The sequence below is a fragment of the Monodelphis domestica genome, chromosome 1 (genome assembly GCF_027887165.1).
Source record: "Monodelphis domestica isolate mMonDom1 chromosome 1, mMonDom1.pri, whole genome shotgun sequence".
NCBI lineage: Eukaryota > Metazoa > Chordata > Mammalia > Didelphimorphia > Didelphidae > Monodelphis > Monodelphis domestica.
Genome location: NC_077227.1, coordinates 698,010,462 through 698,038,052, shown reverse-complemented (window position 1 = coordinate 698,038,052; position 27,591 = coordinate 698,010,462). Strand labels below are relative to the sequence as shown.

The window sequence follows — 27,591 nt, the reverse complement described above, 5'->3', positions numbered from 1 at the left end:
CATTTTTTTAAATTGGCTAGAAAAAGAGTGTTAATAAGATACCTATACTAGGATACAGCAGTGAGAAACAGAACAGGAACCACTTCTGAATTCCCTTAAAAGCCATTTAGAAGAAAAGGCTCCTGAAGGGCACAGCCTTTTTTTGGGGGGGAGGAGGGGAAGAAGGAGGCCATGGTAACCTGTAAAACTGTCTATACACCAATTAAATGAGAAATCTTTTTTTTTAAACTATTATCTTCTGTCATAGAATTGATACTAAATATGGGTTTCAAGGAAGAACAGCAAGGGCTAGGCAAACAGGATTAAAGTGACTTACTCAGAGCCACATAGCTAAGAAGTATCTGAGAGAAGATTTGAACCCAGGACCTCCTTCCCTCCAGACCTGGTTCTCTATCCATTGCTTAGCTGCCCTCTTTTTTTTTTAAACCCTTACCTTCTCTTTTAGAATTGACACTAAGTATTGGTTCCAAGGTAGAAGAGGAAATTAGAAATCTTTAAAAATTATTTACCATAGGATCTTTGATCTGGAAAGAACCCGAGAAGGGGAAGTATGATGCCAAAGATCTGAAACTCTAGGACCTACATTCAAATTTGTACTCTGTCCCTTTCTTTTTTCTTTTTTAAAACCCTTACCTTCTGTCTTAGAATCAGTACTGTGTATTGGTTCCAAGGCAGAAGAGAGGTAAGGGGGTTAAGTGACTTGCCCAGGGTCACACAGGTGGGAAGTGTCTGAGGCCAGATTTGAACTCAGGATTCCCATCTCTAGGCCTGGCTCTCAATCTACTGAGCCACCCAGCTGCCCCCTGCTTTTGAATTTATACCCATAATGCTTGACATATGGTAAACACTTCAATGGTTTTTCATTCATTTGTTCATTTTGGTTTTGGTGAAATGGAAAGATCACAGAAGAGGATGAAGGGCATACTAGAATGGGCTCTGGTATGGGAGACCTGGAGGCCTGGGTCCTTTTCCTTTTCTTCCCCTCATATGAGTCTTTATTCTTGTCCCAAGTCAGCCACTGAACTGAGCTATCTTACCTGGGCCAAGTTAATTTCTGGCTATGGGCTTCGATTCACTTTTCTGCATAACAAAAGGTTTGAATTAATGATGTTGATTTAGCTATTCTGGATTGCAAGGTGGCAGAAGGGATAAAGCCCCAATGCCTGGAGTTAGTTGTGTGGTCTTGGACAAGTTGGTTAACCTCTTTTTTCCTCAGTTTCCCCAACTGTAAAATAAGAATCAGAACAGCACCATCTTCCCAGGGTCATTGTGAACATCAACTGATTTAATATTTATAAGGCACTTAATTAGCACAGTGCTTGGCACACAGGAACACTGAATAAATGCTTATTCCTTTCCCAACTTCCACTTCTGTTATGCTTCCTTCTATCTCTAATGCATTGGGACTGTTTTAGGTGATATATTATTTTGGGTCCTTTTATCCCTAACACTGTGGTGGTTAATGAACTGTAAGAAAGAACCAAGTGAAGAATACCATGGCAAGAGGAAGCCCTCGTGGATAGTTTCTTCCCATTGCAAGAGCAGGACTTTTTGCTGTTGTTCAGTTGTTTCTGTGTCCGCCATTTGTCTCCTGGCAAAGTTACCATAGTGGTTTGCCATTTCCTTCTCCAGTTCAATTAACAGAGGAGGAAACTGAGGCAAACAGGGTAAAATGACTTGTCCACAGTCACATAGCTAGTGAGTGTCTGAGGCCAGATTTGAACTCCTAAGGATGAGTCTTCTTCACTCCAAATCTGGCATTCTGTACACCTCACTACCTAGCTTCGCCAAGAACAAGACGAATGATACACCTCCAAATCCTCCTTTCCATTCTGCCTAGCCTTTCTCCATTTGTTCTTGGACCACAAATAGGCAACCAAGGAACAACCTCTTACCTACCTCACTCCGATAGTGAACATGCTGAGAATTTGTTTTCCTTGAAGCCAGCCAATTAGCATGATTAAACCTGGTAGAGAAACAAAGGCGATTACAGGTAACATTCTCTAAAAGCTGTAGAATTTTTAAAAATGCACTTCCTTGAGGAGTTTATAAAAATGCACACACACACACAGATGCACAGAAGTGTGTAATAACATTATTTTCTCCATTTGCCAAGAAATGGCCCATTCTCTTAACTAGGGCTTCATTGGCTATTCATAAAGAATCATAATAAACTGCCATCTTTGTGGGCCTCATCATCAAAGAGCTGGTGGCCAGCTAACGGGGATCTTTGGTCACACCAGCTTAAGGCATTATCCAATGAGGCATGGAGGAGGCAGGATATGTACTAGTGGAAGGTCTGCCCACCCCACCCCCCACTTTGGGTGGCTAATGGAAATATTATTAAATAGTTCTGTGGGGAGGGGAATTATTTGTTTAATGATGCATTTTCTCAGTAATTAACTCAAAGATTTATCTTATTAACACTTATTACCACCTGTAAGGGCTTACTGTTTATCATAATAATGCCAAATCTGATGTAGTGTTTTATAGAAAGGCAGTGTGGTACTACAAGGCTGGATTTGGGAATCCCATCTCTGATAATTAACTATCTGTGTATTACCTTCTCTGGGTTCAATATTATTATAATATGATCTAATATTTATCCATCATGGACCCATATTGCATTGTGACTGCCCTTTTACTAATGAATTCTCTCTGTCTACCACTCTTCTGCCTTGGAGCCAATACATAGTATTGATTCCAAGATGGAAGATAAGAGAGAGAGGGAGAGACAGAAACAGAGAGAGAGAGAGAGAGGGAGGGAGGGAGGGAGGGAGGGAGGGAGAAAGAGAGAGACAGAGAGACAGAGAGACAGAGACAGAGAGACAGAGAGACAGAGACAGAGAGAAGAGAGACAGAGAGAATTCCACATCTCAGTAGATAGTTTCATGAGTTTCCATGACTAGGACAATTCTGCCATTTTGTGGTCAACCTTCGACTGATGAGGGCAGTCTTTAGCTCAGGACAATATGCCAAAGCTTGTATGTTATTTAAGAGACCAGGCTCATCTCCACATAAGAATGAGCCATCAAAGTGCGACCAAGGTAGGTGAATAATAATGTCCTATTCAATATTTCACTAATTGGCATCAAAGTAGAATATGTAACCAGTAATTTTTCAACCCTTTCCAGGCAGAGAAAGAGACCACATAAAGGATGTTCTGTAGCTGGAGATCAAGTAGCAAGGCATCACTTGGGTATGACTCAGATTTCAGATATGCTGACTCCTCATTAATATGGCATGAGCACCATGTGAACTAGAGTGGTGAAGATTTTGTGAAAACATATGAGGTTACAATGGAATTAAAGTAAACTAGTTCAATCTATAACCTACCAGAAACACTATGATACCAATAAGTCTTTTTTCCTTCCTTCCTTTCTCCCTCCCTCCCTCCGTCCCTCCTTCCCTCCCTCCCTCCCTCCCTCCCTCCCTTCCTTCCTTCCTTCCTTCCTTCCTTCCTTCCTTCCTTCCTTCCTTCCTTCCTTCCTTCCTTCCTTCCTTCCTTCCTTCCTTCCTTCCTTCCTTCCTTCCTTCCTTCCTTCCTTCCTTCCTTCCTTCCTTCCTTCCTCTCTCCCTCCATTCCTCTCTCCATCCCCCCTTTTATTTCTTTAAAATCCCTTACTTTCTGTCTTAGAATCAATATTGTGCATTGGTTTCAAGGGAGAAGAGTGGTAAGGGTTAGGCCATGGGAGTTAAGTGCTCAGCTAGGAAGTGTCTGAGGTCACATTTGAACCCAGAATCATTTGTCTCTAGGCTTAGCTCTCAACCTTCTGAGTCACCTGGCTACCCCCAAGTGAGATTTTCTAGGGCTGGCATAGTGAGAAGAAGGCTAGATGGTATTAAGTCAACAGTAGGTCAGTAATTTAGCAATGTAATCTCAATCAAGTGTCTTTCTTCCCCGTCTGGGTATTAGTTTTTTCAACTATAAATGAGATACTTGGATAAAATGGTCTCTAAGACTCCTCCCAGCTCTGAATTTATGACTCTACCTGATACTATTGTGAAGAAAATGCTTTTTAAACCTTAAAGATCAGTCTGTCAATCAATAAACATTTACTGAGCACCTACTATGTACCAGGCGCTGTGCTAAGCAGGTGGGGATAGAAAATGAAGCAAAAGGCAATCCGTGCCCTCAAGGAGTTTATAATCCACTGGTAGAAAGGAAGAAAAGAGAAATGTTGATTACTACATCTATTGTTGCTGTTGCTGCTGCTGCTACGGCCACTACTACTGGTATAATAGAGTACTGCACTCAGAAAGACTGGGACCCAAAGCCCATCTCAGACGCATCCTAGCAAGGTGACTGTGGGCAAATCAGTTAATCTTTTGTATCTTATTTTCTCATCTGTAAAATGGAGATGATATTGGGGGAGAACAGGGAGGAGAGGAACTGGACTTCTAACTTCAGTGCTTCCTCCTGGGGAAGGACTTCCTCTACCAATGTAGGCTGGCAAATTCTCTGAAACTTGCTATCTTAGAAAACTCCCTTGTACTCCTTGATTAGTGAAGTGACTTGACCACAGCCACACAGTATGTATTAGAGGAAGGACTCCAATCTAGGTCTTCCTGACTTTCTTTGCCCAAGTTACTGTGGCAGGCATAGGAGATACAAAGACAAAAACGAAGAGTTCTTGCCTTCAAAAAGCTTACACCAATTGGACAAGGTAACTTGGCCAGAGGGTAATGTTCCATCTCTCTGAAAGTGAGCCTCTCAAACAATCTCAGTAGATATTTCATGAGTTTCTATGACTAGGGCAGTGCCGCCATTTTGGGGTCAATCCTCTACTGATGAGAGCAGCCTTTAGCTCAGGATGATATGTCAGAGCTTGTATTCTGTTTTGAGAAACCGAGTTCATCTCCACATAAGAATGAGCCTTCAAGTGGGACCTTAGTGGATGAATAATAATACCCTATTAAATCAATTGGCATCAAAGTGGAATTTTGCAACCAGTAATTTTAACCCTTTCTAGGCAAAGCATCATTGGCTCTATAGCTGGCAGGGACCTTGGAGACCACATAAAGCTTGTTCTGTAGCTGGAGATCCAGTAGAATATAACAAGGGCTACAAAACCAACTGGCTCAACAGCTTGAGAGCCAGACCTAGAGATGGGAGGTCTTGGGTTCAAATTTGATCTCAGATACTTCCTAGCTGTGTGACCATAGACAAGTCACTTAACCCTCATTGCTCTTCTGCCTTGGAAATATACAGTATTTATTCAAAGATGGAAGGTAAAGGGTTATTTTTTATTATTTTGTTTTGTTTTAAAAAGAGCTGCAAAGCTTAATGTCTTATTCTCCACAGGGAGGCGGGTCCAGGAGCTACCTGAGGATTCAGGGAACTTTGGAATTGAACTTATTCATGTAACTACCAGGGAACAGAAGAGAAGACCCATGAGATAAGAAACAGGATTGAGCATGCTGGGAGAGGGAAGAAATTTTAAGCTGAAGCACTTAGAAATCACAACTGAAAAAAAAAGAAAAAAGAAATCATAACTGGTATCCTGGGAGGAGATGGCAAAGCCTAAGAAACCACCAGCTATAAAATGAGCAGCTTTGTATATCTCCAGAGCCTAAGCAAATGCCACTGTCTGACCTCCCCACATATCAATGGATATTCACAACAGTCATCCAGGATTACATGTTTGGCAGTATAGATTCAGAGAACACTCAAGTTATCAGAAAACTTAAAGGGATCATCTAGGCTAATTCTCCAATTAACAGGGGAGGAAACTGAGGTTCAAAGCAAGGAAGGGACTTGTACAAGATAACTTAGTAATACAACAGTGATAGACTTTAGACTGGAACTAGGATTTTCTGCCCATGGACACCATACTGTTCAGTATAACAGTTTCCAAAGTCAAGGGAAAACGGCAAGTTAGAGAGATGTCTGTAAAGAATGATTAAGATGGAAGAGTCGGGGGCAGAGCCAAGATGGCGGAGTAGAAGCAGGAAAAGTGTGAACCACCATGAGGATACTCTCCAACCAATCTTAAAATAATGCCTCAAGATTAATACTGGAGGGAAAGAACCAACAAGGGGATGGAATGAAGCCCCTTTCATGTAGAGAACAACTTGAAAGGTAGCAGAGTATCTGGTTCACTGGGATGAGAGGGGAGCCCAGGATGCAGCAAGGTGCCACCAACAAGGAGTACCAGCACAAGTCAGTAGCAAGCCCCGTCACCCAACATCTACTGCTCCAGGTTCTGAACCTAAGCCTAAGCCAAAATCTAGACCCTAAGACCATGCCTAAACCAATAGCAGTACAACCCCATGCACACCCCATAAAGAATTATCAGAAGAAGAAAGTTTGGTCTTTCAAAGCTTATATTATGCAAAAAATTCATTCATGCTAGACAGAGATGTTGGTGCTACCAGAGGAAAGAAGCACTGGCTATCTCCTTCCTGGTAGAGCAAGGACCATCACACCTAGCCCAGGGTCTGGCATACAGTAGGTGCTTAATAACTACTTAAGGATTAGTTCATTGACTGTTTGGTCAGGGCCAGGAGATCAGTGTTCTAGTTCCAGATCTGTAATTTATTCATTGCTAGTCAGTCATATCTCCCATCATCCCCATGCCTCCTTTGTAAAATGTGGGTGCTGGCTATGGTCACTCCTTCTCTTGGAGTACCAGGCATAATTTACAACATGTTTTAATCCCAAATGCCTGGGGAAACTAGAAGACAAAGGTCAAAGAAATGGTATGAAGAAAAAGGGAAGATTTTCCTCCATAGAATGGAGCCATGTTAGAGTTGGAACAATTATTAAGGGTCCTTTAGGGTGACTCCCTGAGCAGTTAAATTTTAATGTGGGGGGGAAGCTAGATGGCACAGTGGATAGAGTGCCAGGCCTAGAGTTGGGAAGATCTGGGTTCAAAACATTTCAAAGAATTTAAGAATTTTAAAAATTCTTTAAAAGACATTTAATTTTTTCATTTACATGTAAGTTTTCCAAAATTATAAGATCTAAATTGTCTCCCTCCCTTCCTCTCCCACCTCAGAGATGGTAAGCAGTTTGATCTGGGTTATACATGTCATCATGTAAAACATACTCTCATATTGGTCATTGTTGTAAGAAACCAAAACTGAAACCAAAACTCCAAAATATGAAACCATAAATGAACTAAAGTGAAAAATCCTATGCTTTCATCAGCATTCTGATTCCAACAATTCTTTCTCTGAAAGTGGAGAGCACTTAAAAAAAAAACACGACCTTACTTTATGTCTTATAAGCAATACTGTGTATTGGTTCTAAAGCAGAAGAGTAGTAAGGGCTAGGCAATGGGGGTTAAGTGACTTGCCCAGGATCACACAGCTAGGAAATATCTGAGACCAGATTTGAACTGAGGACCTCCCATCTTCAGGTATGTCTCTCAATCCACTAAACCACCTAGCTGTCCCCAAGTGGAGAGCATTCTTTGCCATAAGACCTTCAGACGTGTCCTAGATCATTGTATTGTTGAGAGTAGCTAAGTCTTTCACAGCTGATCATTGTATTACATTGCAGTTAGTGTGTACAGTGTTCTCCCCTCAGATACTTCCTATCTGCATGACCCTGGACAACTCAATTAACCCTGTTTGCCTAGCCCTTGCTCTTTTTAGAGTTGTTACTATGACAGAAAGTAAGAGATTTTTTTTAAAGCTATAATATGAACAGTCATTAACTCACCAATTATGCCAAAAGAGAAGAGTGTAAGTTGTTTCCCCAGTTTGTCCATGTTTTTCTGTAAAGGAGTTTTAGGAGTCTGATGGGATAAGAAAGAGTAATCAATTTCATGTAATAACAACAGTAATTGCACATTTCTTCTTCTTCCTTCCTTCCTTTTACCCTCCCTCCCTCCCCCTTCCTTCCTTCCTTCCTTCCTTCCTTTTCTTTCTTTTCTTTTTTTCCTTTCTTTTCGTTCTTTCTTTCTATCTTAGAATCAATACTAAGTATTGGTTCTGAGTCAGAAGACCAGCAGGGGCTTGGCAACTGGGGTTAAGTGACTTGCGGAGGGACACATAGCTAGGAGTGTCTGAGGTCACATTTGAACCCAGGATCTGGCTCTCTATCCACTAAACTGCCCAGCTGCTCCAGTAATAATACATTTCAAAGAATCTGAGAACTGTACAATTGTATAATTGAATTCAACAATTCCTCCTCAACCTACCTTTCCTCCTAACCTCCTTACTTCTGTTGAGGAATTCAGTTTGCAGTTTTAGAATCATCCTCAACTCCAAACTTTCCCTCAGTCCAACATATCTAAGTTGCCAAAGCTTACTGATTTCACCTCGCCATTTCTTACATCTGGCCCCTTCTCTCTCTGCATGATATGACCGCCCCAAGTAGATAGACAGCACATGAATTAAGAACTTCTTATGAGCTAGACATTGTGATGAGTACTGAAGACACAAATATAATCCAAGAAGATCATCTCTGCCCTCAAGAAGCTTCTATTCTGATCAGAGAATACAACAAATGAAGGAGACCTTGAGAGAGGATGTTTGCATAGTAGCATGGTGCATAGAGACCTGGAAAGTGGCACCAAGAGTAGATTTAGGGTAAATTGAAAGCTCATCTATTAGAGTCCAGCTTTCTAGGGGCAGCCGAAGGTCTCAGCAGCAGGAAGATGATCATATTTGACTTGTATACATCTGATTTTTCCTTATACTTACCCGTGAATATAATGTCTACTGGGGTAGAATCGAACTTCTTTGAGGGCAGGCAGGAACTGTGTTACTTTTGATTATATCCCTAGTTCCTGGGCAGTCCCATGGATACTTGGTTTATAGTAGGTGCTTTGTGCATGCTTTCTGATTGACTGAAATTGCCCTCCAGTCTTGGGTTGAACCTTTTCTATAAAGGAAATCTCACTATCCCCTAAGGCAGCTAGTTCTATCTGCGGACTTCTTTGAGAGAGAAAGTCCATCCTCATTGCACTGCATTTTGCCTCCATATTTTGGATAATCTCCATATCATCTCAATATCTCTGCTTTGGACAATTAAGGAAAATCTCCATGTCGTCTCCGTTTCTCTACTTTGGACAATTTGAATGATCTCCATACTGACTCCATATGTCTACTTTGGGCAATTATGGCCAATTTCCATATCATCCTCATATCTCTACTTTGGGCAATTGTAGACAACTAGGGACAATGTCCACATTATCTCCATTTCTCTGCTTTGGACAGTTACGGACAATCTCCATATTATCTCCTTATCTGCATTTTGGACAATTTGGACAATTATGGATGATCTCCATATTGTCTCCATTGCTCCACTTTGGACAGTTTAGACAATTTTGAATAATTATGGCCAATCTCCACGTTGTTTCCATAGTTTCTCTTCAGATAATTATGGCCAATCTCCATATCATCCCCATGTTTCCACTTCGGGCAATTGTGAACAATTAGGGACAATCTCCATATTATCTCCATTTCTCTGCTTTGGACTGCTTTGAACAATCTCCATGTTATCTCCTTATCTCCACTTTGGAAAAATTGGACAACTACTGATGATCTCCATTGCTCTGCTTTGGACAATTTGGATAATTATAGATGATCGCCACATTGTCTCCATTGCTCCACTTTGAACAATTTAGACAATTTTGAATAATTATGGCCAATCTCCACATTGTCTCCAATAGTATCTCTTTAAACAGTTATGGCCAATTTCTGTATTGTCCCTATATTTCCACTTTGGGCAATTGTGGACAATTATGGACAGTCTCCATATTGTCTCCATCTCTCTGTTTTGGACAGTTATGGCCAATCTCCAAGTTGTCTTCTTGTCCCCACTTTGGAAAATTAAGACAATTCGGGATAATTATGGCCATTCTCCACAATGTCCCCATTGCTTTTCTTTGGGCAATTTTGGACAATTATGGACCATCTCCAAGATGTCTCCATAGCTCTGCTTTGGTTCTAGTTCTATACTCTAGTTCTCTTGGACCATAGAGAATAAGTCTTACTTCTCCATGTCAGTCCTTTGTTACTGGAACAAAACAGTTGTGTCCCCCAAGTCTCTTCTTCTCTAAAGCTAAACACTATCAGTTAGAATGACTGATTCTCAGATGTAGAAGGTATCTCAGAGGTCATCTAGTCCAAACTGTACATGGGTAGGAAGTTTCTCTGCAACATCTCTGATATGTGGTCACTCAGACTTCATCTGAAGGTACCTGAGTGGTACACTTGATAAAGCCTGGAGTTAGGATAACCTAAATTCAAATTCAGCCTCAGATACTTTCTCACTGCATAACCTTGGACAAGTTACTTAATCTCTCTCTGCCTCAATTTCCTCAACTGCAAAATGGAGTATCACACCAGTACCTACCTCCTAGGGTTGTTATGAAGACCAAATGAAATAATATCTATAAAGCACAATGCCTAGCATACAGCAGATACTTAATTTCTTCCCTCTCTTCTTGAAGACCTCCAGTGGTGGGGATCTCATCACCTTCTGAGTCAGCTCATTTCACCTTTAGGCCAGTCCTTCAACAAATCATCAGATGATGCATACCAATGTTTCAAAATATGGTTGCAACTATTAACTCATTTAGTCTTTGATAGAGAGGCAGACTGGGATGATGGATATAGAGCCAGACTTGAATGTATAAAGACCAGGTTTCAAGTCTCATCTCAAAAACATGACTATGTCCAAGCAAAGTCCCTCAGCCTCAGAACTCCAGGAAACATTCAAAAACTAGAAGCTACAGACATGGTGCCCTTTGTGTGCACTGGGTGAGAAAGCTCCTTGCTAAGAGACCCCTACCGTGATAAAATCCTATACCCCACTATTCCCAGTCAAAAAAGAAAGCCCTGACAATATGTACTCTCTGAGCCAGGGAGGTGACACCGAGCTGCCCCTGTTTGTTTCTCTCTCTCATTTTAAAACTCTTTCCTTTTGTTTTAGAATCACTACTAAGTTTCAGTTCCAAAGCAGAAAAGTGGTAAGGGCTAGACAATAGGGGTTAAGTGACTTGGCTAGGATCACACAGCTAGGAAGTGTCAGAGACCAGATTTGAGCCCAGGTCCTTCTGACTCCAGTCCTGGTGCCATGTTTATGTCTCTTTTTAATACAGATTTCTTCTCCACTCTGACATCAAATTGTACATAAAGATGGCACTCCTCTTACCTCTTCAGCCTGCATCATTTGGAACACTTCTCCAAACTGAGACTTTTCTCCGGTTCCAATCACTACTCCCTGCATTAGGAAAACAAAAATACTATGAACAGTTTTTTTAGGAGAGAGAGACAAAAAGACATCAACTAAACATGGAGGGACTTACTCTTCCTTTTCCATACTGTACGAGAGTTCCCATGAATACAATATTGCTCAATGATGTCAGGTCCCCTTCCCCTGACAAGGGGCCATCTGTTTTGATGCAAGGTTCAGCTTCTCCAGTAAAACTAGACTCATCAACCAAGAGCTCTGTAACCTAAATTCAAAGGAGAATAAAAATGTCATTTTGTTTCCCTACACACATCAGCTGCTTTGATTTTACAGAATTAATATTTAAAACCTTGGCGTTGTGAAACAAGGCATTTTCTGATGAGGGGTGGGGGAGACAAGCACGTCTCCAAATTCATTCAATCATGAAAGCATTTTACAGGTCATCTGCAACAATTCTCTTACTTTATAGATAAGGAAACTGAGGCCAAGAGACAAGAAGTCACAGGGCCAAGATCATGTGGCTAGTAGTAGTAGTAGTCTCTCGGTAACTGAGGATGACTATTGTCTTTGTGTGTTTTTGTGCACAAACACACCTGTGCATGAAGATTTAAGTGGAAAAGCCGATGCACAGAGACAGTCCCACTCTCTCAGTGTTGGAAGCCTGGGTCCAATGGCACAAAAAAGTCGTTACACCTGGAGACTTCCTCAGCTGCATTGGATGGCCAGGTTGTCCTTTGTGCTCCAACATGCCTTGAGCACCCCACAGTGCTTTGCTGCATCGCCCTCTCAGCCGTTGAACCTTCTTGTTGGTTTCTTCCATCTGTTTAGCCAAAGCAGTCTTCACATGCTGGGTGAGCAAAGCCCTGGTTCACCAGGGGTCGATGACCCAATGGCTACTCTCACTAGGTTTAGCCGGCCTGTCCATTGCCCGGGGTGTGGCCGCTGCCGCGTGCTAGCAGCTACTAGGAGCCACAAGTGAGAGCTGGGTGTCAGGTGGGGGTCAGAGGCTGGAGAGCTGCCCTAAGAGGGCACGACAAGCCCTCCATACCAGAGATATTACTCCTCCCTGAGCACCCCATACAGATTCCAGTATGAGTCTCTTCACTCCCATCCTTCATTTTCACCCATAAGTAGGAATAATATTTGTACTACTGACTTCATAGCCTACTTAGGAGGAAAGGGCCTTGCAATCTGAAAAGGGCAACATAAATTTGAGTAACTGTATTGATTCTGATGATTATTTCTCTGAGGTTGTCTGATTGTCCCAAAAGAACACTAGAGCTGACTTCTCATCTGAGCTCTGGCTGCAACTAAGGATGATTTAAAGAAACCTCTCTAGAGGTTTCTTTAATTATGTGACTTCACATATCCTATATTCCAGCCAATCTGTCTTAGTCCCTATATTTCACACTTTATATCTCTTAACATCTATAGTTTCCTTCAAGACCTCTCTCTCTCTCTCTCTGTCTCTCTCCAATTCTTCTCCTTCTCTTCTTTCCTCTCTCTCCTTTTCTTCTTTTCCTCCTCTCTTCTTCCTCTTTTTCTTTTGCTCCTCCTTTCTCTCCTCCTCTTCTTCTCCTCTTCCTCCTCCTCTTCTTCTCCTCTTCCTTCCTCCCCACCTCCCCTCTCTCATTCCACCTTATCTGTTTTTGTTGCTCTCCCTCTCTCCTTTTCTTCCTCATCTTTTTCTCTCCCTTTTGCTCCTTTATAAATTCCATCTCCTGTCCCCAGGGGGCAAGCAAGGAAAGAATAGCAGAGCTACTTTGGATTTATCCATCTATGTGTATGATCCTGGAAAGGTGGTATGGCACATAGTTAGCCTCAGACCCAGGGAGATCTATGTTCAAGTCTCACCTCGGATATATCCTAGCTAGGTAGCCCTGTGCAAGTCACTCTGCCCCCAGGGAACTCTCTAAGACTATAAGTTGCAATAGTTGCTGATAATAAGTCCAGGAATTTCCAATATCAATGAAATCAAAGGTCTGAACCAAAAATGTACTCCTCGGTAAAATATAAGCTTCTTGAGGGCAGGGACTGTTTCATGTTTGCCTCTGCACCCCAAGCATCTAGCATAGTAGCCAGCTCATGGACGGTGCTTAATAATGCCAAGTGAATTCAATCCAAGAGAGTAGCTTCAATAAGTAGTGGGAATGGAAGCCAGCCAACCAGGATTTAAGAATGGAATGTCACCAAGAAGCCCCTGGTGCTGATAGCATTCAGAGCGAGTGATCAAAAGGAAGTAGAGGGACCAAATGTCATCTAGAGAGACCAACTACACTGTGGCTGTGATGGGAGGCAATGCAAGTGAAAAAGACAGGATAAGACTGAAACAGATGGTAGAAGAGATTTTTCAGTCAGTTTCTCTCTTAGTTATTTCCCCTGCTCCAAAGACAAAGCATTACTTGGAGTTCTGACAGATTCAATTCTGAGTCCCCTTTTATTTCATAAATGACAAAGAAAAGAGAAAGCTGTGACCTAGTGTTACTGGTTGTACCAGTTCAGTGTAGACGGCTGTGGTCTCTGTCCTTTGTTTATAACTGTGAAGAAGATAATGTTTTGTTAATCCCAGGCCATTCCCAAGAAAGTAGGCTTCTTTTCAGGCTGATTCTTTAGCATAGTGTTTCTTGAAACTGGAATGGTTTCAAAACATATTTAAAGTTACTCCAGAACACATTTTCGTGGCTCCACAAGTCGTTTTGCAGTTACCACTGTAAATAAACTAACTAATTGTCTCTCAAATCAAGCTGTAAGGTGCCAAGAGTCTAATTTGTGGACAGTGACTCTGGGATCATACAATGTCAGACCTATAGAATGTCAAAGCTAGATGGAAGCACAGAACATATAGTGTCAAAGAAGGAAGATAGAGTAGAGGTGGGCAAAGACAGAACGTTCAAGTTGGAAGAGCCTTAGAGGTTATCTGGTCTAACCACCTTTTTTTTTTAACCTTTATCTTCTGTCTTAGTATCAGTTGTAAGACAGAAGGATGGCAAGAGCTTGGCCACTGGGGTTAAGTGACTTGCCTAGGATCACACAGCTAGGAAGGATCTGAATTCAGATTTGAATCTAGGTTCTCCCAATTCGAAGGCATGATGCTATATTCATTGTGCTATCTAGCTGCCCCAACAACCTTCCAAAAACGGTCCACCAAATTGCTAGTGTCTGTTCTTCTGGCACAGGGGCTTTGATCAGAGTGTTGGGGAAGCATGCCAGTGTTGCTATTGGGGGCAATAGGGAAGTTAAGGGAAAGGAAGGTGGGATATAACACTGAAAATCAACCCTCACTGTCCATGCCTACTGCCAATTAGCATGCAGATATATATGCCATTGTGCTGTGCATTGCAAAGAACTCATTCCTGTGTCAAGGACTTATCTGAATCCAGAGCATCCTAGGATTGAAGAGTTAGAGATCAGAGCCTTTAAATCCAGAAGAGATCTTAGGGATCATAAATTTAGAGTTGAAAGGACCCTGGTAGATCAGGTCACCGTCCAAACCACTTCATTTTGTAGAGGAAGAGAGACGGGGTGAATAGACGGAGGCATAGTGACGTCGCTGCGTGGAAGAGCTCGATTTCTAATCCCATCCCTCCATTTCTGAATCCAAAGCTTCCCAACCATGTCATGCTGTCCCCATATTTTACCAAGGAGGAAACCATGGGCCAGAGAAGAGAAATGGCTTATCCCTAGGTCATGCTGCTAGTAAGGAGCAGAACTAGAACTGAGGTTCAGGTCTCTTTGACTTCAAAGCCCCTGGTTTTTTCTAAGATGTACCATCATCATCATAGACATCGTTAATTTATAGTATTATAGTACAATGATGCTCTCAAGTGTTATTGAGCTATATATAGGACTGTGTATCACTACACTAAATGGCCCCAGCAACACCTTTTTCCTTCTGATATGGCGCTTCTAATCAGCCAAGGGTTACGGAATCAAATAATCATAATGGTTTTGACTGCAAATAAAGTAAGAATAATGGCTTCTGAATGATAGAATTTGCTGCAAATGGAGCTCAAAGAGCTGGAAGCAGGGAAATATATATTTTGTGTTCTCTTATGGCTTATATGTCTCCTTGCAGTTTCCACAGTGTATTCAGATTGCTAGAGATGCAATCTCAGGATTCAGGTTCACTGGTTTTGTCTTAGATCTCTTGCAAAAACACTCACAACATGGAAACAGGTTCTGATCAAGGACACATGTAATACCCAATGAAATTGTGTGCTGGCTGTGGGAAGGGGGGAGGGGAGGGGAGGGGAGGGAAATAATGTAACTCTTGTAATCAAGGAATAATGTTCTAAATTGACTAAATAAATTAATTTTTTAAAAAAGAGAGATCTCTTGTAAAGTGAGAGTAATCTGTAAGTGTATTAATATAATATATATAATGTATTGTTATAATCATATGCAATACATATAATTATAACAACATATTCATATAACATAAAATAAAATAATATAATAATTACCAATAAAATATTAACATAGCAATAAAATATAAATATAGAAACAAATAAATCTAATATATAAAATATAATAATATAATATATAACATATAAATATAAAACATATATAATAAATGAAAATATAAAAATAAATAACAATACATAATAATAATATATATTATAACAATATAATAAAAAATATAAAAACAAAACACAAAATGGAAAGTGATCCAAGGGATAGCTAAGTGGATAGATCACTTCTGGAGTCTGGAGGACCTCGGTTCAAATCTTGGCCTCAGATACTTCCTAGCTAACCTTATTTGTCTAGCTCTTGCTCTTCTATCTTAGATTTGTTACTAGGACAGAAAGTAAGGGCTTTTAAAAGAAAAAAAAACCCAAGACCCAAAAGGTCCGTTCTAGAACAAACTCACAAAGCTGGCCATCCTTACCTCTGTCAGTCGGATGTCAGCAGGGACCCTGTCTCCAATTGAAAGGCACACAATGTCTCCAGGGACGAGGTCTCGGGCTAGCACATGCTGGAGTTTCCCCTCTCTAATGCTGAACATTGGAATCAGATAGGAAACAAGAGCATCCATGTTGAAAGAAATGTACTCTGTGTCCTGAAGATAACTTTGCAAAAAACAGCATTGAAGAAACAATCCTTTGAATTATAAACATTTTTTTTTGGCTTTAGGAATTGACCATTGGCAGAAAGATAAAGGAATCAAACAACATTTTCTTATTCATAGCAGGAGTATTCCTGTTAGATACAATTAATTCAGAGGAAAACAAAAGATAAAGGTGCCCCATAAGATTAATGTTCACAAAGTGTTTTCTTCATAACAAGTCAGAGGCAGATGATACAAATATCTTCATTTTGGAGATGAAAAAAATAAGCCCCAGAGAGGTTAATTGATTTGTGTAGGAAATGTCAGAGTCAGAATTCAAACTCACGTCCTTATTCCAACTCTATAGCTCATTTCACTGAACCACACACACAAATAACCCCCCAAATGTAGATACACAACTATTAATTTTCTTTAAAACATAAATGTTGGGGGCGCCAAGGTGACTCAGTCAATTGAGGGTCAGCCCTAGAGATAGGAGGTCCTGGGTTCAAATCTAGCCTCAGATACTTCCTAGCTGTGTGACTCTGGGCAAGTCACTTAATTGTTATTGCCACGCCTTTACTACTCTTCTGCCTTGTCACCAATCCACAATATTGATTCTAAGACAGAAGGTAAGGTTTAAAAAAAACTGTTTTACCCTCAAATTATTTTCAGAATACTGTCACACACATTTATTAATCTGAAAAACGGGCACAGCTTTTAATAAAGAAAACTGAGTAATCAATCTATGCCTACAAACTATATAAATTGTTTCAAATTTCTCTAGTTGGGGAGTATTGGATTTTTTTAAAAAACATAAATAGTAAATTTAATAAATATCAATTTTAATAAAAAAGAAACAAAGAAATAGTTACAGATGTTGTCTACTGATGACAATAAGCCACATCCCTAAATGCTGCATAAACACACAGAAACTGCAAGGCACTGGGTCCCAACTAGGTTTTTCATAGACTACAGTAGCACAGTTGTTGAGCCAGATTTCTCTATCTTGTGTCCAGAGTACAGATAAAGAAACTGAGGAAGTTTAAGTGTGGTTAAGCGACTTGTACCAAATCTGGGGCTGCCTGGATCAGAGAACTGCTAAAATATGAGCCCTGAGACCAACTGTTAGACTTCTGACATCTTGTAATGAATTATCCATTCTTCCATCCTTTCATGGCTGTCCACTATTATGGCCCTGCCACCCAAATTAGAATGTACTAAGCCAAACTAGAAATTATTTTCCAAAGAGAAATCTTGTTTAAATTATGGTAATACCTCTCATGTCAAGTTCTCTTAGCATGAAAACTAAATGGTATAATGGAAGGAGGGCTGGCCTTGGAGTCCAAAAACTTGGATTTGAATTCATGCCCCCAGCACTTGGGCAGCTGGGTGGCACAGGGGATAGCGCACTGGGTCTGGAATCAGGAAAACTCATCTTTATGGGTTCAAAGCCAGCTTCAGATATTTACTAGCTGTGTAATCCTGGTTAAGTCATTTAATCCTGTCTGCCTCAGTTAGCCAGAGAAGAAAATGGCAAACCACTCCATTATTTCTGCCAAGAAAACCCCCAATGGGGACAAGAAGAGTTGGATATGACTAGACAAATGACTCAATAACAACCTCAACACTTACAAGCTGTGTGACTGTAAGCAAGTCACTTAAAAAGTAACTCTGGACTTCTCACATTAGAAGTACATTTGTCTCTTTAGGCTCTTCTGATTGACTGATTCTTCCCAGATTTTCCATTTTAAGGAGGACACATCCATGTCAACCCCATCTTTTTTTTTTTTAAATAAACCCTTAGCTTATTCTTAGAACTAATACTGAGTATGGGTTTTAAGGCAGAAGAGCTGTAAGGGTCAGGTAATTGGGATTAAGTGACTTGTCCAGGGTCATAGATCTAGGAAGTATCTGAGATCAAATTTGAACCCAAGATTTGGGTTCCAGGTCTGATGTTCTATCTGCTGTGCCACTAGCTGATCTCAATTTCACTAGAATCCTTCAAAAGAAGGCAGGAGGTCTACTTGTTGGTGATGCTGTTAAGGGAAGTTCCTCCAGCTAGCACAGGTTCAACTAAATAGTCTCAGATTCAGTGAATTCTGTTTAGAGAGGGTTTGTTTTTCAAAAAACAAAATCATTATTATTTTTTTCAAGGTCCTTTCCAACCTCTGTAAATCTGTGATATTTTCTATCTATGGAACTGTTTTTCTTTCCTTCTCTCTCTTTTCTTTTTCCTTTCTCTCTTTCCTTCTCTCTCTTTTCTTTTTCCTTTCTCTCTTTCCTTCTCTCTCTTTTCTTTTTCCTTTCTCTCTTTCTTTCTCTCTCTTTCCCTTCCTTCCTTCCTTCCTTCCTTCCTTCCTTCCTTCCTTCCTTCCTTCCTTCCTTCCTTCCTTCCTTCCTTCCTTCCTTCCTTCCTTCCTTCCTTCCTTCCTTCCTTCCTTCCCCATACCTTCTGTCTTAGTATCAGAAAAATGGCAAGGGCTAGGCAACTGGGGTTAAGTGACTTGCCCAGGGTCACACAGGTAGGAAGAATATGAGGTCAAATTTGAACCCAGGTCCTTCCCTAAGCCTCGTTTTCCATCTACTTGCTGCCTCCCTCCCCCATGAAATTCTTTTTAAAATATAATTATTCCAAACAAAAGTAAATGAACATTCTGTCTCCATTTTAGAATCACTATTAATTGGGGTGGGGAGAGAAGTCACAGATAGGAGCTGGGAGCCTAATGTTGGGATTTTCTTGGGGTGACTTCCTAAATCCAAAAAGTTATTAACAATGGGGGCCTCCTAGTCTCTCCTGAACTCCACCGTAATATGGCTTAAGTTCAGAGATAGGCTGAGAAAGGCTTATGATCATTTTGGTCATATGTTTGACTTCTGAGAAGAAAGACATAATTCTGACAAGTTTTCATATTTTAATTCTATTCTTAAAATTCCTGTATTTGTTCTAGAATGAGGCTGATCTGCAATTGGATGAATCAGAGGATTAAGACATTCCATAGTAAACTGGAGGGACATAAACCTCCCTGATTAAAATATGAGTAACTGCACAGATTAAGATTTAGGGCTGTTTTCTCACAAATGAAAAAGTCTAATGAACTCAGCTCCATTATAATGAATTCTAAAGACATTAATACCAACATAATTAACACCCAGTGATGGATTTCCAATCCCTCCCTAGACTCTGCCCATAGAATTTTAAAGCTGGAAAAGAAACAAGAAGAGGTCACCTTCACTTTACAGGTAGGGACATTGAGGCTCAGATGAATTAAATGATTTGTCCAAATCAGTGGCTAATAAGTGACATAGAAGGTGCTAAATCATGGGTCTTTTGGCTCTTGGTCCACTATTTCTTCTCTGGCCTTGCTTCTGTGGTCTATAAAGTCAATCACTTTCTCTCTTGCTTCTTTTCCAAAATCATGAAACTTTCAAAATCAAATAGGAAACAGAGAGAAATCCAGGTCTAAAAGAGTTTCCTCCATAAAGACTCCATTCAGAATACCTGGGTTCTGCTGACCATAGGCAAGTCTTTCCCTTTATTTAGTCTTCAATGTCTTTATCTGATGGGGATGCTGGGTGGTACAGTGGATAGAGTGCCAAGCTTGGAGTCAAGAAGACTCATTTTCCTGAATTCAAATCCAGCCTTAGAAAGTTCCTAGCTGTGTGACCCTGGACAAGTCACCTCACCATGTTTGCTTCAGTTTCCTCATCTGTAAAATGACATTGTAAAATGACACAGATTTACAGAGAAGGAAATAGCTAATTACTGTAGTATCTTTGCCAAGAAAACCCCAAATGGGGTCATAGAGAGTCAAATAAGACTGAAAAGGGAATTAACAAAGTCCTTAAATGACAAAAAAGGGGGGTATTAGATAACATGATTTTTAAGGTTTCTTTAGGTCTAAAACCATATCATCTTTCTCAGTTCTCTTTGTATATATGTAGAAATGTGCTCTAAAAGACAATTTCTTTATAAGAAAAATCTGCAAATATCCTGGAGCCTGGCACACTTCATGCATTTTTGTTGATCTGAGAATCGGTTAATTTAAAGTTAGCAATAATAACAATCACGTTTTACATTATCGAACATGTAAACTGTATATCAGATTGCTTACCATCTCAGAGAGTAGGGAGGGATAAAAGGGAGGGAGGGAGAGAATTTTTTTTAAACCCTTACTTCCTGTCTTAGAATCAGTACTGTGTATTGGTTCCAAGGCAGAAGAACAGTAAGGGCTAGGTAATGGAGGTTAAGTGACTTGCCCACGGTCACACAGCTGGGAAGTGTCTGAGGCCACATTTGAACCCAGGACCTTCCATCTCTGGGCCTGGCTTTCAATCCACTGAGCTACCCAGCTGGTCCCAAGGAAGAGAATTCTGGTCTTGATTCCAAAACCAGTCTCTCTCTCTCTCTCTCTATCTCTCTCTCTCTCTCTCTCTCTCTCTCTCTCTCTCTCTCTCTCTCTCTCTCTCTCTCTCTCTCTCTCTGTTTCTCTCTCTCTGTTTCTCTCTCTCTCTCTCTCTCTCTCTCTCTCTCTCTCTCTCTCTCTCTCTCTCTCTCTCTCTCTCTCTCTCTCTCTCTCTCTCTCTCTCCCTCCCTCCCTCCCTCCCTCCCTTTCTCTCCCTCTCCCCCTCCCTCCCTTTCTCTCCCTCTCTCTCCCCTCTCTCTCTGTCTCTCTCTCTCTCTCTGTCTCTTTCTTGTAGTTCTTTTTTTTAATATATTTTATTTGATCATTTCCAAGCATTATTCGTTAAAGACATAGATCATTTTCTTTTCCTCCCCCCCACCCCCCATAGCCGACGTGTAAGTCCACTGGGCATTAGATGTTTTCTTGATTTGAACCCATTGCTTTGTTGATAGTATTTGCATTAGAGTGTTCATTTAGAGTCTCTCCTCTGTCATGTCCCCTCAACCTCTGTATTCAGGCAGTTGCTTTTCCTGGGTGTTTCCACTCCCATAGTTTATCCTTTGCTTATGAATGGTGTTTTTTTCTCCTAGATCCCTGCAGATTGTTCAGGGACATTACACCGCCATTAATGGAGAAGTCCATTACGTTCGATTATACCACAGTGTATTAGTCTCTGTGTACAATGTTCTCCTGGTTCTGCTCCTCTCGCTCTGCATCACTTCTTGGAGGTTGTTCCAGTCTCCATGGAACTCCTCCACTTTATTATTCCTTTTAGCACAATAGTATTCCATCACCAACAGATACCACAATTTGTTCAGCCATTCCCCAATTGATGGGCATCCCCTCGTTTTCCAGTTTTGGGCCACCACAAAGAGCGCAGCTATGAATATTTTTGTACAAGTCTTTTTGTCCATTATCTCTTTGGGGTACAGACCCAGTCTGTCTATCTCTTTCTAACAACCGACACTTGTCTTTTGGTAATAACATCACAAATATTTGATTTTTGCCATTACACGTATTTGTTTGTTAATTGTTCTTAGTGTTGCATAAAGTCATGGAGCCATTTTACTTACCAGTTACATTCTGGAGGAACCAGCTTGCTAAGCTCTTCTAGAGACTTCTCTGACCGGTATTCCTAATAAGAAGGACATCCGAAAGGTTGGTCCAGGAGAGAATCACTCTAAAGTTGGAAAACTTCATGGAGTTACCGAGATAGGAAGCATCATGGCATAACTTACCTGGATGAAGGCTACTGTAACCACGATCAGTACAGCCTAAAGACAAATGGGGAAAATAATCCACTTTGAAATGAGCAGTGATCAAAATACTAGGCAGTTTTCTTAAGGCAATGCTTTGGATTGGTCTCTAGTGTTCTTTGACAATCTTATAGAGCTTTGGGAACAGGAGAGTAGGTAAGGTAAAACACTGCTCCAGGACAAAAGAGATTGTTCCTACGTGGCACAAAAATGTCCAGACATATATATGCTTGGCTAGCCTTGTACACTGCCCTGAGGTCATATACTTAAAAAGGATCATGCGAAATGAAATAAAGAGTTAGAGGATTTTAGAAAAGGAAAAAAAAAGCCAGTCAGGATTCATTTCATTTAGGAAGAAAACTTAGCTTAGGGAAAGAAGACGGCAAAGTCATACAGAAAACTGAAGAAAGGAAATGAGCATTTTATTAAGTTTTGACCATTTATGTGATCACATCTGATCCTCATTGAGATAGATATTATTATACTCATTTTACAATTGAGGAAACTGAGGCAGACTGAGGTTCAATGTCTTGATCAAGGTCCTGCAACCAGTGTCTGAGGTTAGATTTGAATTCTGACCTTCCTGATGCCAGGCTCAGTGCCCTACCCACTGTGCAACCCAGTTACTGTTTATTAGAGCCCATACAAAAACAGGTCTCCAAACAGCTGGCCTTGTTACCAAGAAAGGGTGGCAGGATTGTTCTCCTTGGATGTTAATCCATGGAAGGCATTCACTAATGGACTTAACTAAGTCTGGTTCCCACCTCAAAAGTCATCAGCCTCACTGACGTCTGGTTCTTACTTACGGCTTCTTGTGCACTCACCATGGTGATGCTCACAGCATCCTCGTGCTCTTTCGTAATCACGCTCACTAAAGCAGAGCCCAGCAGTAAGAGGATAAGAGGATTCTTAAACTAAGGAAAGAATAAAATGGTTCTATCAGTTATGCTGGTCCACATTGAGGAACAGATATTTATTATGTATATAGTATATGACATCAATATTTACATATACATACCATATATAAATAAATATTACTATATTAAATACACACATACACATGTATACACACATATATCTGGGCAATGGATATTTTGGAGGGCAAAATATATAAACACAAAGTGCTGGCCCTGTGGACAGATATTGCTTAGATGATAGGATACGAGTAAGATTCTGCTCTCCAAAATATCCATCACCCACATACTTCTTTACTGCCTTCCAATTTCTCCAATAAATTAAACTGTCATTAGGGCAGGTCTCAAGTATTTTCTTTTAAAATGCCAATACCCTACGGACAGCGAGGATAGAGATGGAGGAGGACCTGGGTTGAAATCTGGTCTCAGATATTTCCTAATTGTGTGACCCTGGGCAAGTCACTTAACTGCAGGTGCCTATTCTTTAGCAGTCTTCTGCCTTGTTCAAAAATATTCATAATGGGGGGCAGCTAGAGTGGCTCAGTGGATTGAGAGCCAAGTCTAGAGATGCAGGTCCTGGGTTCAAATCTGGATCCAGACACTTCCCAGCTGTGTGACCCTGAACAAGTCACTTACCCCTCATTGCCTAGTCCTTACTGCTCTTCTGCCTTGTAGCCAATTCACAATATTGACTCCAAGACGGAAGGTAAGGGTTTAAAAAAATATCCATGCTGTCCACCTTCAGAGAAAGAACCCCTGGAGTTGGATGGATGTGGACCAGAGTATACTATCTTTCACATCAGTGTATTTACAGTTTCATTTGGGGCTTTTGGTTTTATAGGAATGTGCTCTTGCAACAATGACCAATATGGAGGTGTGTTTTACGTTTAATAAAAGTAAATATTTTAAAATATTCATAGTTGTTATTTTGTTTTGGTAAAAGTGAAAATATGATGGGGAAATCTGTATGGCCAGCAAATTTGGGAATGAATGAAAAAATTATGACATATTTATGTAATGAAATATAACAGCCTATAAAATCTGGATACCAAGAAAAATGGAAAGCGATGCGTAGTGAGGTCATAAAAATGACAAGAGCATACAAATGGACCATAAAACAGAAGGCGCAACATCTTGAGAGGTCCATAGATATACTTGGAAAGGGGCCAACAGCCGATATGTTGGTAGAATTCTTATTTAGCTAACATTTATGTCCAATTTTTTGAAATCAAAATGCTTAATTGGCTATCCTACGGACATCTTAAATTCCTACATTGGAAAGAGAACTCATTATTCCTCCCCTCCTCTGACTAACTTTCCTCTTGCTCTCAAGGACGCCAGCATCACCTAGTCACCCAGGATCACATCTTTGGTGTCATCTTCCACTCGTCAGTCACCCTCACCCCACATAGCCAATATACGATCAAGTTTTGTCATCTCACCTTTCACAGCCTCCCTTCACCCAGCCAGCACCCTGGTACAGGCTTTAAAAGTCTCACATCTGTGCTAGAGCAGTTGCTTTCTGGTTGGTCCCCCTGACCCAAGCCTTTCCTCAATTCCAGGTGCCAAAGAGATTTGATTCATCCTTAAGCATAGGGCTAACCATGCCACTCTCTACCCAATCTCCCCTGCTAGACTCCAATGGCTTCCTATTATTTCTAAGATCAAATAACAAAAGTGTGTTTGGCTTTTTAAAATTTAAACCGTTACCTTCTGCCTTAGTATCAATTTTAGGAGAGAAGAGTGACAAGGGCTAGGAATGTTCTTTCTTCCCATCTCTATCTCCCAGCTTCCTTCAAGACTTGGCTCAAATCTCATCCTCTGCAAGGGGGATCTTCTGGTTTCTGTCTGCACCCACCATTAGTGACTTTCCTATGAGATGAGACTATTTCCCATTTTTGCCAATACATACATAAATGTTTGCATGTTGTTTCTCCATTACAATGTGAGCTCCTTAAGGACAGACACCATATTTTCACCTTTCTTTGTATCACCAGATTCTAGCACATATAGGCATTTATCAATTTTTTTAAGCCCTCATCTTCCGTCTTAGAATCAGTACTGATTATTGGGCTAGGCAAACAGGATGTGGTGACTTGCCCAGGGTCACACAGTTAGGAAGGAAATATCTGGGGTCAAATTTGAACCCAGGACCTCCTATCTATCCAGTGAGCCATCTAACTGACCCTTGCTCATAGTGGGCATTTAATAAATCATTATTGGTGACATTGATAATGAGGATGAAATAATTAGGGATTTATTGAATCTGGTTATTAGTATTTCGTGTGACTGTAATGTTATAAAAGTAAGAAAAGAGAATCATCAGAGTAACAACTATCAATTACTTATACCTTAGAATAAGCTAACTTTATGTGCCCCCCAATTGTGTAAGCTCCATGAAGGCAAAGGACCATCTCATACTTCTCTGACTGTCTGTCTCTGACGTACCTAGTTAGCCTGCTCCTCGCCCAGTCCAATTCAACAGGTTATGGCTGTGTGTGACGCTCCTAAGAGTCCTAAGTGTGTGACGCTGCTAAGAGCTCGGAGTGCAAAGACAAAAGGAAAGAAAGGGAGCTCCTATTCTGGGCAGTATTGATTCTGAGAGGCAACGTAAGGGTTTAAAAGAAAGGATTAACGACTTGTCAGAGCTCACGGAGATAGTGATTAAAAACTATGTCTTCTAGCTCAAAATCAAATGTCCTTTCACCTACTCCAGCTGATATTATGAAATTCTTCAATAACTCCAGCCAAAGACTAAAATTTCATATCAATCCTTTATCTTTCTAGCTTCAAATTCTGATCCCCATTGAAGAGGAAATTGCCTTGGAAGGGGACACTCGAATCTGCTCTCAGTTACTGACACCTTAGGGTGCCCGTAGGAGTTGACCGCGGATTTGGGGGAGGGAGACACAGAACAAGACTCCACATACATCTCCTTGGGGGTGATAAGTGAACAGGCCAAGGGCCAAAACCAACTGGGCTTATTTCATCATTTTGCCTCTGGCCTGCCCTCCAGAACAGAAGAAGGATCTTCTAAGCAAGCAGTTTTCCCCTTCGTGATCTTTTTCTGTGAAATATGTTTTCCAGAAGTCTCTAATACAACTTCCCATTCTTTAAACTAACCTTCTTGGAAATTTTATGCAGAGCCATTAATAAGCAATTCTTGCACCCAAGGCAAATAGCACAAACCTGAAATAATGCTATTTGGGGAAGGTAAAAGGGAGGAGGCAAGTGGTCAAGAAGCAATTCATATGGTAGCTTCCTTGTTTAAATATTTTTACTAATTCCTCTTCCTGAACTTATATGTTTCTATGCTATGGAGGAGCTCAAACACTAGAATGCCTTCTAAATTTTAGAGCTCTGAGACAAAGTCCCAGTCATCACACTCTAGTTATGACTCTGTTTTATGCTGTCCCAAAATAGTGATTATTCCCACATAACTTTCTACATGGGCATTATTATTTTATTTTTTAAAATCCCTTACCTTCTATCTTAAATTGGTTCCAAGGCAGAAGAGTGGTAAGGGCTAGGCAATGTAGATTAAGTGTATCAAGGATATTATTAACTGACTCTATAGGTAGCAGTTGGAAACCACAGAAATGAAGGGTGAATTACAATTCTTTCAATTTAGAGAGAAACACTTAAGATCATAAAATAACTGAAGATCATATATATAAGTGGTGCAGAGAATGAGATTCTTCTGAGCCAATGATAATGAATTCAGGTGAGAGCACTGGAACTGTCTGATTGGCAAGTAGCTAAACCACTTTAAAATTAAGAGTTGTAGATTGATGAGGATTTCACTCTGAGAGTTTTCATGAACCACAACTTTGGTTTGAGCCAGTATGCTACAGCAAACTTCAGGTAATCTTATGTTATATTAATAGAAGCTTAGGGTACAGAACTATGAAAATGATAATTTCACTTGATCTGCCTTGATTCCTCCCAATATTTGGCTTTAAACCCAGTCCCCTTGCCTTCCAGAACATTATATTCCAAGCCTCCCAGTCTTTTAATGTAGAAGCTGCTAATCTGTAATCCCGACCAGGGCTCCATGATATCTGAATTATTTCTTTCTGGCTACATGCAATATTTTCTCCTTGGCCTGGAATCTCTTGAACTTGGCTTTAACGTTTCTGGGAGTTGTCAATTGGGGATTTTTTACAGGAGGTGATCTGTGGATGTTTTCAATTTATATTTTACCCTATTATTCAAGAACATCAGGGCAGTTTTCTTGAATAATTTCTTATAATATGATGTCTAAACATTTTTATTTTTGGTCATGATTTTCAGTTAGTCCAATAATTCTTAAACTGTATCTTCTGGATCTATTTTCCAGGTCAATTGTTTTTTCAATGAGATATTTTCTATTTTTTCATTCTTTTGATTGTTTTATTGTTTCTTGATGTCTCATAAAGTTATTAGCTTCTATCTGCCCGATTCTAATTTTTAAAGACCGAATTTCTCCCATGACCTTTTGATCCTCCTTTTCCATTTGGTCCATTCTAGATTTCATGGCATTCTTTTCTTCATTAGAATTTTGTGCCTCTTTTTCTAACTGACTGATTTTACTTTTGAAACTATTTTCTTTTTACATTGCTTTCATTTCTTTTCCCCATTTTTCTTTGACCTGTCTTATTTGATTCTTGAACTCCTTTTTGAATTCTTAACTAGAGATTGAGACCAATTCCCATTTTGCTTTGAAGTCTTAAATGTGATTGCTTGGATCTCACCATATCCTGTTGGTTCCATGCTTTGTTCTTCATCCCCATAGAAATTTTTGAGGATTAAGTATTTCTTTTATCATTCGCTCATT

General features: G+C 40.3%; 1 protein-coding gene across 1 annotated transcript in view; it reads right to left on the bottom strand.

Annotated features, from left to right (window-relative positions):
• Window positions 1-27,591, bottom strand: part of ATP2C2 (ATPase secretory pathway Ca2+ transporting 2) — a 117,274-nt gene that overhangs the window by 30,939 nt on the left and 58,744 nt on the right. Inside the window, exons 4-11 of the mRNA XM_007477242.3 lie at window positions 22,686-22,775; window positions 21,844-21,879; window positions 21,679-21,740; window positions 16,041-16,149; window positions 11,268-11,417; window positions 11,114-11,182; window positions 7,670-7,745; window positions 1,900-1,966 (exon numbers count right to left, since the gene is read on the bottom strand). Of these exons, the coding sequence (XP_007477304.2) occupies window positions 1,900-1,966; window positions 7,670-7,745; window positions 11,114-11,182; window positions 11,268-11,417; window positions 16,041-16,149; window positions 21,679-21,740; window positions 21,844-21,879; window positions 22,686-22,775 (659 nt within the window). The remainder of the gene's footprint in view (window positions 1-1,899; window positions 1,967-7,669; window positions 7,746-11,113; window positions 11,183-11,267; window positions 11,418-16,040; window positions 16,150-21,678; window positions 21,741-21,843; window positions 21,880-22,685; window positions 22,776-27,591) is intronic.